The sequence below is a fragment of the Anomalospiza imberbis genome, chromosome 26 (genome assembly GCF_031753505.1).
Source record: "Anomalospiza imberbis isolate Cuckoo-Finch-1a 21T00152 chromosome 26, ASM3175350v1, whole genome shotgun sequence".
In the NCBI taxonomy this organism is placed as follows: domain Eukaryota; kingdom Metazoa; phylum Chordata; class Aves; order Passeriformes; family Viduidae; genus Anomalospiza; species Anomalospiza imberbis.
The window spans coordinates 5,725,182-5,743,363 of record NC_089706.1 but is presented as its reverse complement, the minus strand read 5'-3'; the positions used below and the strand labels follow the sequence as shown (position 1 = coordinate 5,743,363).

The 18,182-nt window shown below is 52.5% G+C and overlaps 1 protein-coding gene across 1 annotated transcript; it reads right to left on the bottom strand.

Moving 5' to 3' along the window:
* Window positions 1-13,478: 13,478 nt before the first annotated feature.
* Window positions 13,479-14,136, bottom strand: RABIF (RAB interacting factor). The gene is made up of 2 exons (XM_068173539.1): window positions 13,918-14,136; window positions 13,479-13,851 (listed from the first exon to the last, which is right to left on the bottom strand). The coding sequence occupies exons 1-2, from the start codon at window positions 14,101-14,103 to the stop codon at window positions 13,609-13,611; spliced, it is 429 nt and encodes a 142-aa protein (XP_068029640.1). The 5' UTR covers window positions 14,104-14,136; the 3' UTR covers window positions 13,479-13,608.
* Between the last annotated feature and the right edge of the window lie 4,046 nt (window positions 14,137-18,182).

Genomic DNA, 18,182 nt, shown 5'->3' with positions numbered 1-18,182 from the left:
CCCACGGCTGTCCTAGGTGAGAGCTCTCCCTGTCCCGGCTACGCACACTGAGCCCGGGGAAAGCCGCCAGTGAAACACCCGGGCAAAGCTGGCACCAAGGCATGGGCACCCCGGGATCTGCTGGGAAACAGCCTGAGAGCCCCACATCTGCCCGGAGGGGACCCGGAGGCCCCGGTCCTCCAGGCGGGCTCTGGGTGCTGTCTCTGGGCTGAAAGAGTTGGGTGTGGACAAATCCCTGTCCCAGGAGGCTGGAGGCAGCTCCACTGCAGTCACCAGGGCCAGCAGTGCCTGTGCCAACTGCCATTACTGGGATGAAGAGTCACAAAATGGAAAGGACTCAAAGCTAAAGGGCCAGATCTGGAGAGCCACATAGATTCTACTGGAATCAGTAGATCTGGTGTTTAAACTCCAGTTGAAGTTGGATATTAAGTGGGAAACATAAAAACCCTGTGGTACGTCCTAAGGGTTATATTAACAGAAATATCCCTGCGATTGCCAAACTCACTCCCTAGGTAAAAGCAGCTGCTGTGTGTGCAGGTCTGATATTTGATACCTGGAGTTCCATCTATCCTTCAGGGCCTCAGCACCAGCTTCGGTTTCAGGAAATTCCTTCTTCCTGCACTGAGCTGAGTTTTTGCAGCAGGAGAGGGACGTGCCACAATTTTGAACAATAACAAAATGGGTGATTTTTCCTTTTCCTGTATAGATCTCCAGCCCCGCAAGCAGCCTGGATAAGGGTGGTACTTTTAACAGGAGTGTGGTGAAATTGTGCCAGGCTGGATCTGTACATGGAGGGAAGGGGTGAATCCCCTCACTCCGACTGATCCCTAGGGCAGGGAACTGACACCTGCTGAGGATGCTGCTCCTGCTGTAATCAACACCGTTGTGATCCTTTGAGCCCAAGGCATGGAATGAAACATGTGTGGGTGTACCTTGAAAGGGAAGAAGGGCAAAAGCACTCTGGAAAGCAAGGATCGGAGAATTGAGAGAGGATCAGAGGTGGAAGAAGGGGAAGAACCCACAAATAACATTGATATAATTGTTTTTCCAAAGAATGATGCCAAGTGTAATGTGTGACTGAAAACCAGGTGGGCTATAAGAAAGCACTAAACCGTGTTTAGGGAATTTGGCTGATGCCTTAAGTTTTAGCTTTCATATTTTCCAGATTCTGTACTGCATTAGTATATAGCTCTAAACTTCATATAAAGTGTCAACAAGTTCTCTTCACAGTTTAGTTAGACAAAACAATCCTTTTCCAGCCCCAGAACCAAGGACACCATTGCAGCTTCAGGCCATAAAAGTGTAAACAGCAGCAAATTGAGGAGAGCAATCTGGGAGGATGGGACTTCACAACCTGGAGCTGTAATTAGACAATTAACCCCAATATGGAAATAGACCAAAACCTATAAAAGTGTGAGAACTCGTGACTCTGAGTCCATCTTGTGTGTGGCCTCGGCCAGGCTCTTATACTGCCCAAGGTGTGTCCTTTGACAGCCTTTTTAATAAATCCCTACTTTATTCCTGTAACACTGTCCAGCTCTGTTCTGCTGCACTATGAAGTAGTCCCCCAGTCCTACAGAAGCTGGTGCTGCTGCACACCCAAACACCATTCCTTGGGACCTGAAATGCTTTTGATTTAGTTTGACTAAACGGTCATGTCAAATCCAAGGGGCTATCAGGGGGTTCTTTAACACATTCTTTTTTCCTGCTGGAGACCAGTTCTGTGAGCAGCAGCAGTTTTTTTGTTTCCCCAGGATTTCCTTATACCTGGTAATGCTATCATGGCCCCATGCACAGACTTTGGCTGCAACCCATGTGTTCAGTGAATATGACACCTTCCAAAAATTCTGGACTAGCTGTCTATCTGTGATACAGTCTCAGCAGCTGCACTGTGGGCCTGGGGCTTCTCCAGCAGCGTGGATGAAACTTCTTTGAATGCACAACTCTGCAGCTCTTGCTTTCTGTTCTTTCTCAGAAGAATTGGATAAATAAGGTGTGCACATTCACTTCTGTCATTGAATTCTCAAAAATGCGACAGCCTTAACCCTGTGCCTGCCTGCTCTAAGTAGCTGGGATGACCTGGGAGTTCCATGCACATTTCCCAGCACTCAGATGGACAAGGGCAGTTTGCTGCCTGCATTTTGGTCAGGTACTGACTGAGGTACCGGCTCCTCCTCATCCCCAGCTCACAGGACACAGGGTGTGAGGATTGCTGAGGGCATGTGTACGGTGAGAGTGAAGCCATCAAATTGCACCACTCAGGGGACAGTGCTTCACCACAGCTCCATTGTTTCAGAGCTCAGGTTCATCTCCTCCTCTCCAAGTGCAAATCCATGCTGTTTCACACATCCATCCTCAGTCCTGTGCACTCACCCTGCTTTTAGACCTGGCTCCTTCCAGAACTGTAGGGCCCCTCTGACTGTATCAGCAGGGAGAGACACTCCCTTCCCTTCCAAAGAACCCAGCCCAGATGCCTGTCTGGACAATTCCTACACAGGAGCATGGCAAATGGGGAAGGGGGGACAGGCAGTGAGTTTGGGAGTTTTCCTGCTCTGGTTTAAGCTGTATCCCACAGCCACCAGCCTTACACCAGCCCATTGCAGGCTGGATCAGGGGGTACCTCAGCAGTGTGGGGGCCCTGCTCCTCAGTGATGGGTTTTATTCTCTGGCTCTGAAAGACCCTTTCTGTATCTAATATATTTGATTTTATTAATTATTTCAAATTTTAGATGGCAGGTCCTGGCGCTGGTCCTGGACATCAGCTGGGAGCTGGTGAAGGGATGTGTCATGCTCCAGCAGCAGGAAAAAGCACACTCCAGCAGCCAGTTCCTTAACATGGATTTCTTCCTCCTAAGGAGAACTGCATGACCCAGGTGGGTGGGGACGGATCCTCTGGTGTGCCTCAGGGTGGTGTGGGCAGGGCCCTGGGAAGGAGGGGGATGTGCAGGTGGAGGAGCTCCTGGGATGCACCAGAGAGTAGCAACAGCCCAGTGCACATCGCTGGCCTTTGGCTGCAGAGCGGGATGTTCATCTCCTCACAGACCTGCACATTTGCCCTGGTTTCAGCCAGGACAGGGTGAAATTTTTTCACAGCAGCCATAAGGAGCCTGGAGCCGCGTGGGTGGGTTCAGGTTGTTATTCCATACCATGCACTTCACTGCCAGGATGGTGTGAAAAATGCATATTTTATGATTGGCTTTTCGCAAATATTAAATTGAATACTATATGTATTATGTTATATTGATTAGAAGTGCTGTATTAAGATTTTAATAGTATGGTATATGTAGTTTTGTAGTTAAAATAGAACCTATGTATGTGGGGGTTTTTTTTACTAACTCAAGCAAGAGATGAGATAATGAAGAAACTCTTCACACAGAGATGACAATGATGGGGGCCCATAAAGAATTACTGCCTCCTTATCGGAAAAGACAAACATTCTTCCTTCCACCTTCTCTCCGTCTTTATGGAACCACCAGGATTAAGGGGAAGAAGTTGACAAAAACCAGAAAAGTTCTTAATTTGCAAGGAATTTATGCATCATGTATGAGATGTATGAATATGCAACAGGCTACTGCTTTTAAAGATTATTCCTTTGTTCACAAGGCATGCTTATCGGGCTTAAGTGCCCGAGAGCATCCGGACGTCCGTAATTCTTTGCTTTTTATTGTCTTGTAATTGTCCTAACTCTAAATTTTCATTACTCTAATTGTATTACTATTTTTATAACTATTTTATTATTATTAAACTTTTAAAATTTTAAAAACCAAGTGATTGGCGTTTATAACAATGGGAAGGTGGAAGTGAGGGACTCTCCCTTCCTGAGGGAGAATGACATTCCCTTTTAGTGGGGGAAAGCATGATGTGGGCAGGAAGAGCTGTTGGGTATTGTGGTTTTCCATGTCAATAAATAATGTCTGATACTTGTGTTATTAATATTGTTGTTATTACCGGTTGTTTTCTTATCTCACTGCTGTTTCCAGTAAATTGTTCTTATCTCAACACATGATTTGCACCTTTTGTGCCTCCAATTCTCAATGCCATCCCCTCCCGAGAGCAGGAAGGTGGACGGGAAGGGAGGCATGAGAGGCATCTGGTTTGGGGGAGTCTTGCTGGAGACACTGAATTGGGGAATAGAATTTCTAAACCACAACAACCTTCTATCTCATCACACAGACCTGCACATTTTATCTCAACTGCGGCATTGCAACAAACAGAGCAACAATTCGGGGAGAATGCTTAATCCACTGACCTCAGGCCCAACCTTGAGGGGAGGACATAGATACTCCATAAGGGTTTTGTGAATGTTTGCTGGGTGCCAAGATAAATCTTTCATTTAGAGCTGAAAACTATTCATAACTAGCACTGAATTCATTCCTGTTCTAAACAGTCCTGATCCAGATGGGCTGGGAATCCTTAAATACAGGAACTACAAGGCAGAAGGCATAGCCAGAGTGGTTTGTACAAGGGAAGGCCTCCAGAACCCTGAACGTGTGCAGTAGGCGTATCTCTAATTATATGATTAAACCCTGTTTATACCTGATCCTGCCCCCGCAGGGAGTGTCCAATTAAGTGACAGGATGTGCCTGAGTTGCCAGAGTGGAACCCCAAAGGGCTGGGCTCTCTTTTTGTTTGTGAGGTTCCTTCCATGACAGTCAGAGTACTTGCAGCAGTGTCTGCCCACAGATTAACATTCCATGAGCAAGATTAATATCAGCATTCTCTCCCTTGATCACTTTGTAACCTCACCATGCTATTAGCCTGGCTTCTTGGAGGTAATCCTTAAATAAGAGCCTGGTTTAATGACCTTAAATACATTCTCTGCTTTTAAATCTTAGATTATTTGTTCATCCAATTGTTTTAATCCTGCTCCTGCAAGTCTGGACTTCACTACCTGCCCTATTTTTTTGTTCTCTGCAAGCCCACATTGGAGAGGCTGCTCCCATCCCTGCACACTTTAAGTATTGCTTCAGCCCAGACTCTTTCAGTGCTGCTTTCCTGCCTTTCCCTGCTGCTCTGTGGTACCAAACCTCCACCTGCCATTTGTCAAAGCTGAAACAGCTTCTCTAGCAAGTACAGTTGCTTTTAATTTAGAATTCAAAGCCCTCCTGAGGAACTCGCCGACTGGGCCGTGGTCTCTCTGTTTTGGGGTGCTGTGTCTGTCTCAAATGATGCCAGGGACAGTGTCCCTGTCTCAAATGATGCCAGACTTTGGTACCTGAACCTGTACTACGTTCAGTTTTTTACCTGGGAGTAAACTGTCCCCAGCCTACAGATTTTGTCTTCTCCACACTAACTTTTGGTTTAGATATTGAAAACGTATCTTCTCTTGCCCTGCTAGAGGAATTAGTCTCTCCTTTAGGGCAATTAATTGGCTTTTTTTGGGAGATGTTCATCTGGAGAAGAAAAGGCTCCAGGGAGACCTTAGAGTTCCTTCCAGTGCCTAAAGGGGCTCCAGGAGAGCTGGAGAGGGACTTTGGACAAGGGCCTGGAGTGCCAGGATGAGGGGGAATGGCTTCCCACTGGAAGAGGGCAGGGATGGGTGGGACACTGGGGAGAAATTCCTTTCTGTGAAGGTGGCCCAGGCTGCTCAGAGCAGCTGTGGCTGCCCCATCCCTGGAAGTGTCCAAGGCCAGACGGGACAGGGCTTGGAGCACCCTGGGGTAGTGGAAGGTGTTCCTGCCCACAGCAGGGGTGGAAACAAGATGAGCTTTAAGGTCCTTTCCAACCCAAACCATTTTGTGATTCTTTTAGTGTGGGTAATCAAAATCACTCATAAAGCCAGATCTCTCTTGCTGTGCAGCTTCCAGTCCCTGCTGGTCAGGCAGCAGCACCAGGGACCAGCTCATTCCTATTCCCAGAGCTGGGACATTCCCATCTGTACCGACCGTGTCGCGGGGTCCTTCTGACCATGGAACCTGGCAGAGGTGCAGTGAGTGAGTGTGGCAAGCAGCTCACATCCTGCAGGGGTTTGGGCTGGGGCAGAGTTACAGCTCTCCACAGCATCCTGTGGTGCTGTTTGGGATCTGTGCTGAGAATAGCACTGATCCCACAGGGATGATTTAGCTTCTGCTGAGTCAGGAGCTGTTCTGCCCCTCACCCTGACCCACCAGCGTTGGGCCAGGGATGCACAAGGAGCTGGGGGGACACAGCCAGGACAGCTGTCCCTCACTGACCACAGGGATATCCCAGACCATGTGATGCCATGCTCAGCCCTGAAACAGAAGGTGGGGGGATGGTGAGGTCTGGCCAGGCTTAGGGCAGTTGGTGATGAGCAATTGCTTTCTTTTATCACTTGTTTTTCTTGGTTTCTATTTTCCTCTCTTTGGTGGTTTTCTCCCCTTACATTTAAAAAAACTATTCTTCATTATTTAACTGTCTTCAAGTCAACCCACCAATTTTCTCACTTTCACCTTCCACTTTTCCTGCCATTACAGTGTGGGGAGAAATGAGGGGCTGTGTTGGTGCTCAGCTGCCAGCTGGGGTTAAACCATGACACATCCACAGTCCAGACTCCTCCATCTGTGATGGCCAGGCAGCAGAGGCTGGGGGAAGTGTCACAGACCTGACTTGGTTCTCGCTACCCAAAGTGCACATGGGATGGCTGTACTGAGAATCCTGTGGATTGCTGACCAGTAAAGCAGGTAGGAACAGAAACTTCTCAGTTCACTGTCTCAGATTTGAGACCCTCTGGGAATTCATGGTGACACTGATGGATTAGAGCAAGGCACCAGGCCAGAGCTGAGCACTCATGCCCCCATTAGCTCTGAGGAGCTGAAGCAGTGCAGGCTCTGATCTGGCTGGAGAGCTCCAGGTGGTCCTGCAGAGGAATGCATGGACAAGGCAGAGGTGCTGTGCAGGTGCACTGCACTACAACCAGTGCACCCAGTTCTGCACTGGCCTTGTGGTGCAGCTGCACATGGAAACAGCCACTTTTCACTGACCTCTGTGCCAAGACCAATTTCACATCAGTTTAGCTGGATTAGCAGCACAAACTAGTTTGTCTGTGAAAGCGAGGAGGGGGTGCCAAGGAGTGAGCCAGAGGGTCCCAGTAAACTGCACCTTATGTTGTGCTGCCCTGAGTATGTGCAGCACTGGGCACTGTGGCATCACCTCCCCCAAAATCAGGAGCTGTGTCTCAGGTACCATCCAGCTACACACGAGACGTTCCCTTTTGGTGCCAGCATACTGGGTTCCCAAGAGAAATCCCCATATAGTAGCCTAGGCCTTGAGGAAGGGGAAGGAACCAGATCCCCCCGAGCAGTGGGGGCCTGTGGAGCGCTGGCACCAGAGCCAGGCTGGGACACCTGTGGCTGCAGCAGGGATTGAGCTGACGAGGGCACAGAGCCCCCAGATCGCTGCTGATGCGTAGCTACAGCCCTCACACTTGGGTGTTCCTCATCAAGGGAGATCCCTCCCTCTGGAGCCTGAAGCTGCTCCCTTCTCCAAGCACCTTCTCCTTTCTCTTTGGCAGTTGCCGAGTCCTGGCCTTTTTTGGTGTCAGTCCCTTGGACCTGCCATCGCCTGGCAGAGAAAACCGAATCCTCCAAGAGAACAGGAAAGCAGGAGGTAACAAGTTCTTGAAGCCACGTCCTGATGTTCCCCTGCCAGATATTCCAAATTACCCAGCGATTCTGCAACGAGCTTGGTCTGGATGTTTGCCATGGAAAGAACCGGCTGTTCACAGCATTCCAGGCAGCGTGCAGAGCCAGCTGCTGCAGGAGGGGAAGGATACCTGTGCTGACACGGCTTTGCTCGTTTTCCTCTGCTCTCAGGGCATCTCTTCCAGCTGGGTTGGAACAATGGCACAGGGTACTCCAGGCAGCAAGCAGACGGAGCGCTCTGCCTCTGCACGCACAGCGATTACAGCAACTGTCTGCCTTCCCGCAGGGAATTCAGAGCCTCCTGGAAGATAAGGAACATGAAAGGGGGAGCAGAAGCCCAGCTGAGCACACACACACTCCTTGTGCTTCCCCAGCGAGGAGAGGCGGGGACAAGCACATCCACGAGGGAATCCTCCCAGCGCAGCTCTCGCCCTAGGGACACTCGGATCCCATCAACACACAAATTACCCTGAAAGACTTGTGAAGGACAGACCTCGCCGGCAGCTCTACCCTGTCCTGCCGGGACTGCGGGAAACACACGGCTCTGGCTCTCTGCCTCGGCCTCCTGTGCGGCCGCACGGCTGCTGTGGCAGCACAGCCCCTCTGCCAGGTCCAGCTGCATCTCTGGGCTCCAAACCTGCCCCGGGCTGTCCTGCCCAGCGCAGCCCACACGGCGGACAGGCAGGTGCCCTTCCCTCCTTGGCACGGTTTTCTCCAGGCAGAAGCTCTATCTGACTAGTTCGTGTCTGAAGCCCCCAGGAAATGGCCCTGGGATGCTCAAGGGACAGATCCTCCCCCCAGGGGCTCCCACCCATGCAGCTCTCCCAGAGTTCGATGCGCAGCACTGCAAAAGCCAAACTGCAGCAACCGCTGGGATGGACTGTGCCACACTCCCTTCAGTTTTAGCAAAGATGCAAGAAACACTTTTTCCAGAGCTGCTTCCCCCTCTCAGAGCATGGAAGTGTTATCTCGGCAACCCTGGAACCCGCTCACTCTACCTCAGGGATTGCACAAAGGCAGCCAAGCACTCGATTTTCACTTTGTGTAAGACTGGGTCATTTTCAGGTGCTGGGGCACTCACCCCAAAGCACATTCCTGTGAAAACTGGCTTCTCTCCCCCATCCAGCCCTACAGGTCAGTAACTCTCACCTGGATTGCTGGGCTGCCATCTCCCTCTTCTCTGTCACCGAGGGGCCCAGCTGTGCTCATACCAAAGCTGCACCGGCGGGACCTGGCTGCCTCACAACTCAGCACTCAAGTATTTATGCTGAAATGTGTAAAACTGTTGGTTGAAAGAGAACAAAGCTGGCTTTGATAAAAGCCCTCATGTTCTCTCTGCACTTTTATGGCCAGTTCCAACTCATCTACAGTGGTTTGTGTCCCCATCCAGCTTCAAAATACTTGGTGGGTTTTTGGAAAAATACTTGGTGTTTTAGTGTTTCTTTGATTCTGGAGTTTGGCCTGTATTAACCTGACTCTGTGGGAGATGGTTTTCCTGTACCAGTTGTCCAAGAACATTGAAGCTATTTCATGTCAATTGTTTCCTTTCCTCCTATTTCTTGCCAGGGAGTGTAATGTCAGATATGTAAAATGACCTTCAGAGAAATTCATAACACATTTCAGAAATCCCTGTTCCGCCGAACAGCTTCCTGCAGAACTGCCTGTGCTGATGGGGCAATCCCTGCTCACACAGAGGTTTAGGGAATGCAGCAAGGTGAGCTGTGCAGGACAGGGAACACCACAACCACCTCCCGTGCCAAGCTGGCCCTGCCTTCATCAGCCACAGCTCATCTCTGAACTCTGCTGAGCCATTCCCCTCCACACCTGCAGGCAGCAGGTCCCACAGACACACTGTGCAGGTGCTGCAGTGATCTCACTTTCATCCCCGCTGGGTTCCTCCGTGAGGACACAGCTGGATGGGAGAGCCCTAGGACACAGCAGGGAGCAAACAGCAAAGTTCTCCAAGCCACTGCTTCAAAGCCCACTGTCGCCCTGATTTCTTAGGATTTTCTAAAGCCTTCTGAATTTACATTCTTGTAGAGAACTTTCTCACGCAACTTTCTGTAAACAACCTATTGTTTTGCATTCTTTCATAGAGGCGGAGAAATTTGATAGACTGGTAGTTTGTCCAGTGTCGTTGGAGAGGTGGCACGTTCACCTTCCAATCCACTGGCACCTTTTGAGAACTATAAATGATTTGAGTCAGAAAAAATAAATTAGTCTCTTCATGGTGACCAAAGCTGTGGTGCGTCGTTTTTCCTTGTGTCCTCTGGTGACAGCCCACATTGTCACCACTGCCCTGCTGAAGATTCCCTCAGTAAGAGGTGAGGAAGCAAGGAGAGGCCTCAGGCCTTGGCAGGCCCAGGCACCCAGGCTTTTTGCTGCCTTGCAGAGAATGGCAAAGAGGGAGCCTTGAATCCCAGCCCCTGCTCCATGCACCACTTACCTGATTCAGTGAAATGTAACTCATTTAGGGAAGGAAGAGTGTGATTGTGACCTCTGTGCAAGGCATGACTTGTGGCAGTTCCCCAGGACAGCTCAGCTGATCTCACAGCCTGCAGCTGCCAAAAAGGAGGGATGGCCTCCATCCTGCCACTGCCCCTGGAGCGTCTCACAGGCTGCATGTGTCAACCCAGCAGCCAAGAAAGGAAGCTTTAGCCTAAGTTATCAAATGGAACATACAAAGGGTTCAGCAGCTGCTCGAGTGGGAGGTTTGGGTGGGAATGGGAGCAGAGGTGAAGCTACAGGAGCTGCCAATGTCAGCCAGACTCAGACCATGTCTCTAGGCTGTGAACCCATCCCAATACCAGAGCCAGAGTGGAGCAAGGTCTGCTTTTAACCATCCTAAGCCCATGTATGGCATATAAACACCTGACCCATACAAACCTGGCATGCCTTAAATCCATACTAGGAAGCAATTAGACAAGATTCTTATTATTTGCCCCCTTGAACCTTGCTGGAGGGATTGGCTGGAGCAGAGGATGCAGGTTTGTTACTGTTCCCTCTCAAGGCACTGCTACATCTTAACACAGGATGGTCTCAGGAGTCAAATCTGTGCACGCATTAAATAGAAGAATCCATTTTCAAATTAATTCAAAGTGACCTACATGTGGAACTAAGAGTTTCTGCACTGTCTTGGTGTTGACAGAGAAAGACAGGCTGCAAGATGAGCTTTCCCAGGTCCTATGTAAGTGTTCCCCATGCCTGAGGGTTGTCTACCCTTATTTTCTAGGAGTTACCACAAGCAACTGGAAAACAGTTTTTCAACATGCTGGATAAAAAGCAGTGAAAATATTTGTGAGTCTATGTGAATTTTTATTAGCTCTCATTGACACAGGAACGGTGCAGTTTCTGCAGATCCCAAACCTGGTGATGTGTCCAGTGAGCAGCAGCTCTCTTCTTTCCCCAGGCCATGTCTGCTGACTGGGACACTCCTCCCCCAAAGCTCCACTAACTGCAGAGTGGAGCTGCCTGAGCTCAAATTCCACACAGTGTGCTTGTTGCCTTTTCCCCACCTCCGGCCCACCCCCCTGAAATTCTCAGTCACCTCTGGGAACGTGAATTAGCCCAGGTACTGAGAGCTGGACTGCACCGCTGTCCCATCACGTGCCCCAGGTCTCTGCCTGTGCCACCAGCACTGCAGGGGTGTTTCTCATGGCCTCTCCAAGCTGCAGGAACCCAAGACCCTACCTGAGGCTGAATGATGCCCAAGATCTCATGGTACAAAAGCTTCTTCCCGAGAATTCCCATCACACTGTTCATTTCTTCTTAGCATTTCAAGACTATGTGATCCTATTTAATATTTAAATCAGCAGAAAACAGACCTGGATCCGTGGAGGATTCAGCTCCCCTCTCCCAGCAAAGAGGAGCAGGAGCTCCCAGCACTCTGAGGGCTGTGCTGAGGTGGATTTCAGCTGCTGCCTGAAAATTCCAACGTGAAGGCTTTGACCTGAGCTCTCCCATCCCTCCAGGGGTGTTCTATTGACAGGGAAAACTGCCATCACCCCCCAGCTCCTCCCAGTGCCACCCACTACTCAGGAATCCACAAGTACTACTTCTTGAAGGTAGTTTACTCAGTGTTACTCAAGCTGATTTCCAGTCTGTTCTGCACAGTGGCTCCTTCAAAATGAGACTTGTGCAGTGCAGCATGTTAAAGTAACATGGACTGTAAGTGGGGTATTACAGGTCAGAACACATCCTAAGAGACAAGAATCCAAATGAAAGTGTGAAACTAGTGATGTGATCCCACCATTCTGCCTGTGCAGAACCCATGTGAAGCTCTCCTGTCCTTTGAGGCACATCTCCTTGATGAACCTGTGCAGTCCTTGGGCTTAGGGCTAAGAGACAGGAAGGGCAGGAGGGAAGAAGCAGTTTCCATGACAAATGTCCATCTGACACATTTAGCAAGGACACAGCACAGGATTTGCCTCCTGCTCCAGCGAGGCCCTCAGCCCCCAGACCACAGTTCTGCCTCTCTCCCTGCCCTGATAAATCCTGACTGCCCACAGCAGAGGTTCCTGACAGAGCAGCCCCAGAACAGGCCACACATTAAGGCAGTGTCTCCAAACTGTAGAAGTGCAGGTGCTCAAGCACTGCAGGAAGAAGGGACTTGTCAGGATGCCTCTTCTGGGAGACTCATCTGAGGCTGTGCCTGCCCCACAGAGCCCTGCCAGCAAAATTGCTTCATTAGAGGGGCAAGGGAAAGGTTCTTCCCACAGCCTTGGGGCAGTACACCGACACCCCACCTTGAGTTTGTTGGCACAAGCAAGTCCATCACCCAGCACGGTGACAGCTAAGCCTTCACAGCTGGGTTAGTGCTCATGAGCAGAGGACAGTGATATGTCCCACAGTGAGGCACAGCACCAGGGACCCCAAAGCATCCCTGGAGAGCTGCTCAATCACTCACACAGGGCTCAGCAATGGAGAATGAGCTGGGCCACAATTACCAGCAGTGATAAATGCAGGGAGAACCATGGCTGCTGCAGCCTCCTTCCATTTTTAATTAGCTCTTAGTGCCCAGCTTTTAAAAGGCAGAAACCAAAACTGGTCACAATATCCCAGATTACTCTTACCACCAGCTTTTACAGAAGAGAAATTCCTTCCTGACATCACTGTTTAACACACACACACACACACATATGTTCTGACATGCTTCAGCACTGCCTGTCCAATGATTCAGATGCTTTTCAGGCTGGAATCTCTTCACTCTTGCTGCCTGAAAGCTCTATGGTCTGGCACATGTTCTTTGTTTGCTGCTCTGTCAGCTTATGCTGTCTGCACATTCTACCTGTGTTTTGTTCCCAAGTACTCAGTTAATAGAACTGCACACGTTAGCTTGAATGCCTTACACTCACTTCAGGTGCCACAGCTGTCAGGTGGGATGAGGTTTTGGAGAACATAAATGTTAGAGCTTGGGGCAGCAAACATTCCTTCTGAAAATCAACAGAAGATGCAGCCTTAAGCCCTGGAACTGCTCTGGCCGCAGGTCAGACAGTTTCAGCTGCCAGGATGACGCAGTGCAGCAGTCCTGTCCTCCTGTTGCCCTGTCCCAGTGCTCCAGTTTACGTGGCGTCACAGGGCCACCAGTATGCGAGACACCTCAGCCCCCTGGAGCAACAGCAGCCACCAGGGAAGTGGCAGAGCAGCCAGACTGGGGCAGACTGGGCTGCGAGGCAGAAATGTCAGGGTGAGCTGTCCCTGCAGGGTACAGGGACCCTCCCACCACCACCACTCTTCCCGTGTGGCTGCAGGTGAGGAGCTGGCTGCGCCAGGGCTGCGATTCCTGACGCTGCTCAGCCTGTGGATCTGGGAAATGGGGTGACCAGCTGAGCTGTGGGTCAGTCACACCGGGGAGCAGGCAAGCTGTGGCCAGCCAGGCCGCGGGGCAGGCGGGCCGTGCTCAGTCGGGCTCCGGGGCGAGCAGCCGCGGTCAGTCCGCAGGGCTGCCCGCCCACGGGGCCGTCGGGGCTCCCGGCGGCCGGGCCCGGCTCCCAGCCCGGGGCCGGCGTCACTCGTGGGCCACGCGCTCCAGCGCCACGTAGAAGCTGTCCTTGTCGTCGAGGCAGTGCCAGCCGATGGGCCCCGCCTCGCAGTCGGCGCACACCAGGAACTTCACGTTGCCCACGTCGCGGGTGAACCCCACGTTCTCGAAGGAGAACATGTCGCGCACCAGCCAGTGCTCCCGCAGCACGTCCCCGCCGCCTCCCGCCGCCGCCGCCGCCGCCTTCTTCCTCATGGCGGGCAGGAGGAGCTGCGGAGACACGGGGCCGTCACCGCCGGGCCGGCACCGCCCGCCCCCCCCCGAACCCCCCGGTACCTCACGGCGGGCGAAGGTGGCGGCGCCGGGCAGCAGCACCCGGGAGCCGCAGCGCTGGCACAGCACGGCCCGCAGGTTGCGGCCCTGCGCGCACACGAGCCCGGCCGAGCCCGGCGCGGCCGCAGGAGGAGCGGGGGGAGAGGCCGGAGGCGCCGCCGGCTCCATCTCCGCGCAGGGCGCCGCCATGGCGAGGGGCGGGGTCGGCGGCGTGACGTCAGCAGCGCGCTGAGTGACGTCATCGGCATGGCCCCCGCCCTGCGGTGGTGGCCCCGCCCCACCCCGGGAGTTCCGGGCTGGGGATCCTGAACCGGGATCCTGGCCTGGGGATCCTGCACCGGGATCCTGCACCGGGATTCTGGCCTAGGGATTCTGCACCGGGATCCTGCACCGGGATCCTGGCCTAGGGATCCTGCACCGGGATCCTGGCCTAGGGATCCTGCACCGGGATCCTGCACCGGGATCCTGGCATAGGGATCCTGAACCGGGATCCTGCACCGGGATCCTGGCCTAGGGATCCTGCACCGGGATCCTGGCCTAGGGATCCTGGCCTAGGGATCCTGCACCGGGATCCTGGCCTGGGGATCCTGCACCGGGATCCTGGCCTAGGGATCCTGCACCGGGATCCTGCACCGGGATCCTGGCATAGGGATCCTGAACCGGGATCCTGCACCGGGATCCTGCACCGGGATCCTGCACCGGGATCCTGGCCTAGGGATCCTGAACCGGGATCCTGCACCGGGATCCTGGCCTAGGGATCCTGCACCGGGATCCTGGCCTAGGGATCCTGCACCGGGATCCTGGCCTGGGGATCCTGCCCCGGGATCCTGCCCCGGGATCCTGCACCGGGATCCTGCCCCGGGATCCTGCACCGGGATCCTGGCCTAGGGATCCTGGCCTAGGGATCCTGCCCCGGGATCCTGCCCCGGGATCCTGCACCGGGATCCTGGCCTAGGGATCCTGCACCGGGATGCTGGCCTAGGGATCCTGCACCGGGATGCTGGCCTAGGGATCCTGCACCGGGATCCTGCCCCGGGATCCTGCCCTGGGAGTGGCCGGACCCCAGCACAGGCTGAGACCCTGGCACAGGCTGCCCCTGGATCCCTGGCAGTGTCCAAGGCCAGGCTGGACGGGCTTGGAGCACTCTGGGATGGTGGATGGTGTCCGTGCCCATGGCAAGGGGGATGGGATGAGTTTTAAGGTCCTTCCCACCCAAACCAGTCTGGGATTTTCTGGTCCCCCAGGGATCCTGGACTGGCAGGAGTTGGCGATGCCGTGTCTGTCGTGGCCTGCCCACAGGGACCATGAGGGACGGTCACTTCCCAGGCATGGGAGTCTGGAGATGCTTGAGTTCGTGGTAGGAGAAGGAGCTCAGTTGATGCTGGACAAAGGGAAATTGTCTCCCTTAAAAGTCTCCACCAATGGAGGTATTCCAGAACCATCTGGAAGCAATCCTGTGCCGTGTGCTCTGGGATGGCCCTGCCTGGGCAGGGAGGTGGGACCAGATGAGCCACGGTGGTCCCTTCCCAGCTGACCCATCCTGGGACTCTGAAGCTGCAGCACATCTTCGCACGTAGTGACTGCATCGGCATTTGGGAGAGCCCGGGCTGCTCTCGTGGCTGCTTGGCACAGAGAGAAGCCCCTTGAAGGGCAGGACAGAGGGCCCTGAAAGAGCCAAGGGGCTGACACTGGCAGCAGTGCGTGTTCCTGGAGAGGAAAGCAGAGATCAGCCTGACCCCACAGAGCCGGGGCAGAGCCGGAGGCAGTGCCAGGGCTCGCAGGCTGCAGTGCTGCGGGCAACGTCCTGGCGCCCAGGTGAGACTGCTGCTCCTCACTGAGCACCTTTGGGCCACTCTGGCTGTGTGCTGCCCTGGGATGCTGCTAAGGCTCCTCTGTCAGTGTTGGAAAGATTGAAAGAGGCCTTTTGAGTGAGCTGCTGCTTCTTCAGAAGGTAGGCCAGATCCCAGAAATGTCCTGGTTTGGTGTAAATATGCTCCATCCTCCTGCTGTCTCACTCCTGACTGCCTGCTGCCAAGAGCCCTCAGGAGAAGCTGGAAATGGGCACCGATATTTGAGGTAAATATTCACTAAATATTCACTGATATTCACTAAACAAAGCTGAGGATTTCAGCAGCAATGAAATGTCACCCTGTTCTTTTAAAATTCTTCTAAAAGTTTTCTATGTCTTCTGATGTTTCCATATTTCTGCTGGAGTTTCTCATGCATGTTCATGTAAATAATGATTGTTTTACATTCTTCTTTGTAAAAAGAGAAAATTAATAAACTGTTAGTTTAACCAGTGTAGTTAGAAAAGAAACAATTTCATCCTCCAATCCACAACCACTTTTAAAATTCTATATATTACAAAGTCAGAAATAAAGTTCCCTCCTTTTACTCTCTAATCCAACGTGAATGTGTTGGTTATTTCCTGTCAGATTTCATTTCAGACAATGAAATCTGCTGAATCCAGCTGCTCCCCTCAGGCTCCAGCCCTGGGCAATGCTGGCGCGAGCTGGGGTGTGAGTGTAGCTGGGAGACATCACCCCACTCCCCTGGGACCTGTGCAGGTGTTTCTAAGGCAGGGGCAGTGTTTGGGGCGTTTGAGCTCCTGAGCCCTGTCTGGGCGTGTGTGGGGAGCCAGAGCATCAGCAGTGCCCACTGAGCAGCCCTGGGGCTGCCCCGAGCCAGGCACAAACCAGCCACGGGAAGGGGACAGGGTCCAGTCCTGTCCCACAGCCAGAGCCACCTGTCTGGGGGCTCAGGGGAGTCACAGAGCTCCCATGCCTGGAGATGCTCTGGACTCAAAAGAACCTGATCCAAACTGGATCAGGGTTACAGACCACCAGATCGCCCTTCCCAAGTACAGTTATCCTTGGATTCAGTGAGTTCCTTCCTGCTCATGTAGGTGTCAACACCATTTTGAGAAAAACACCCCAGAACATTCCTGGGAGTTTAAAGCCATCCCTGCCCTGGGAGCTGACTCGGGCTGCCCCAGAGGCATCTGAGCAGGGACAGTCCACTTCAGTGTCACTTCTCTCTCTCCAGAGCTTCAGAGCCTCCCCATGGGTCACTCCTGCTCCAGACTGCGGCATTCCCATTCTCTGGACAGAGAGACATCATTCTGTCTCTCAGGAGAAGCACAGAGAGAAGAAAACAATCTTTGTCTCTGCTCCTTTGTTTTCCCCATGTGGAATGTGGTGTGGAGATTGTTCACCTGCAGTGATGGCTGGGTTGGATCCTGGTGAAGGTTGTTTGGGGTCAGTGACCAGTGGGATCCAGCTGTGGCTCGGGCTCTCAGTGGAGTTTGAGTTAGGTAAGTAAGAAGTAAGTGTGTAGAATAGGATAGTATCTCTTTAAATAGTACATTAATGTAATATAGTATAGTTTTAATAAAGCTATCCTTCAGCCTTCTGATCTGGAGCCAGACTTCAGCATTTCTTCCCTGAGCTGGGGTTTGCTGCATTTTTTACAATACCAGCCCAGCCAGGAAAGCTCTGCTCCTGCCCATGCATCTCCTTTGCAGGAGGGTCAGTGGGGGAGGCCTTTCCCTCCCAGTCTGTAGCAGAACATGCAGTGACACATTTGTAGGGTTCTGCCTGGTTGTACCACATCCCCATTTTGGGGGTAACACTGGCTGTGAGGGCGAGATCCCAGCCAGATGGAGGGGGAAGGTGAGTCCTCTGCCTGCCCTGGGGAGGCTGGAGCAGGATGCAAATCCCCACTGCCAGTGCTGCGTCTGCTCTCACCTCGTCACATTAACGTGAGATGGGCACTTCTGAGGAGGGCCCCAGCCCATAACCCCCGAGTGGCACAACACCAGCTGATATCTCCAGCTTGTGGCCCGAGCTGCTGCTGGGCTGGGCTGGTTGGTCAGGGCTGGTGGCTGGAGTGGTGTCTCTCATTGTTACAGTCCTTGTGAACAGTTCAAGAGGTAAATAAAAACCCACGAATAGGATCTTTGGTCAATTCTTAAGTCTTGGATGGGAGCTTTCTCTGTTGAAAACTCACCCTTAATTCTGCCTTTGGGCATTTTCTGCTGGATTATTCATGAAGCAAAGCTTCACTCTTGCTGGCCAGGGAGAATCCATACCAGCTTCCTCCCAAGCAGAACATTTTGTCCCTTTGTTTCGCTTTCAGCAGGAGCCTGGACATTTTCTCATCTCCAGCACCAACACGGAGCATTTTGAAGATTTATATTGCACATTACCTCCCTGGAAACACCAGTTCCTCTTCAAACCCTTCAGTACATCCTGTCGTGGAAAGGCAGG

Bases quoted from the DNA above. Each gene is read 5' to 3' on its own strand.
- RABIF (XM_068173539.1), bottom strand. From the start codon at position 14,103: ATGGCGGCGCCCTGCGCGGAGATGGAGCCGGCGGCGCCTCCGGCCTCT. The intron at 13,852-13,917 runs GTACCGGGGGGT...GTGTCTCCGCAG, and splicing joins CCACCTTCGCCCGCCGTGAG to CTCCTCCTGCCCGCCATGAG.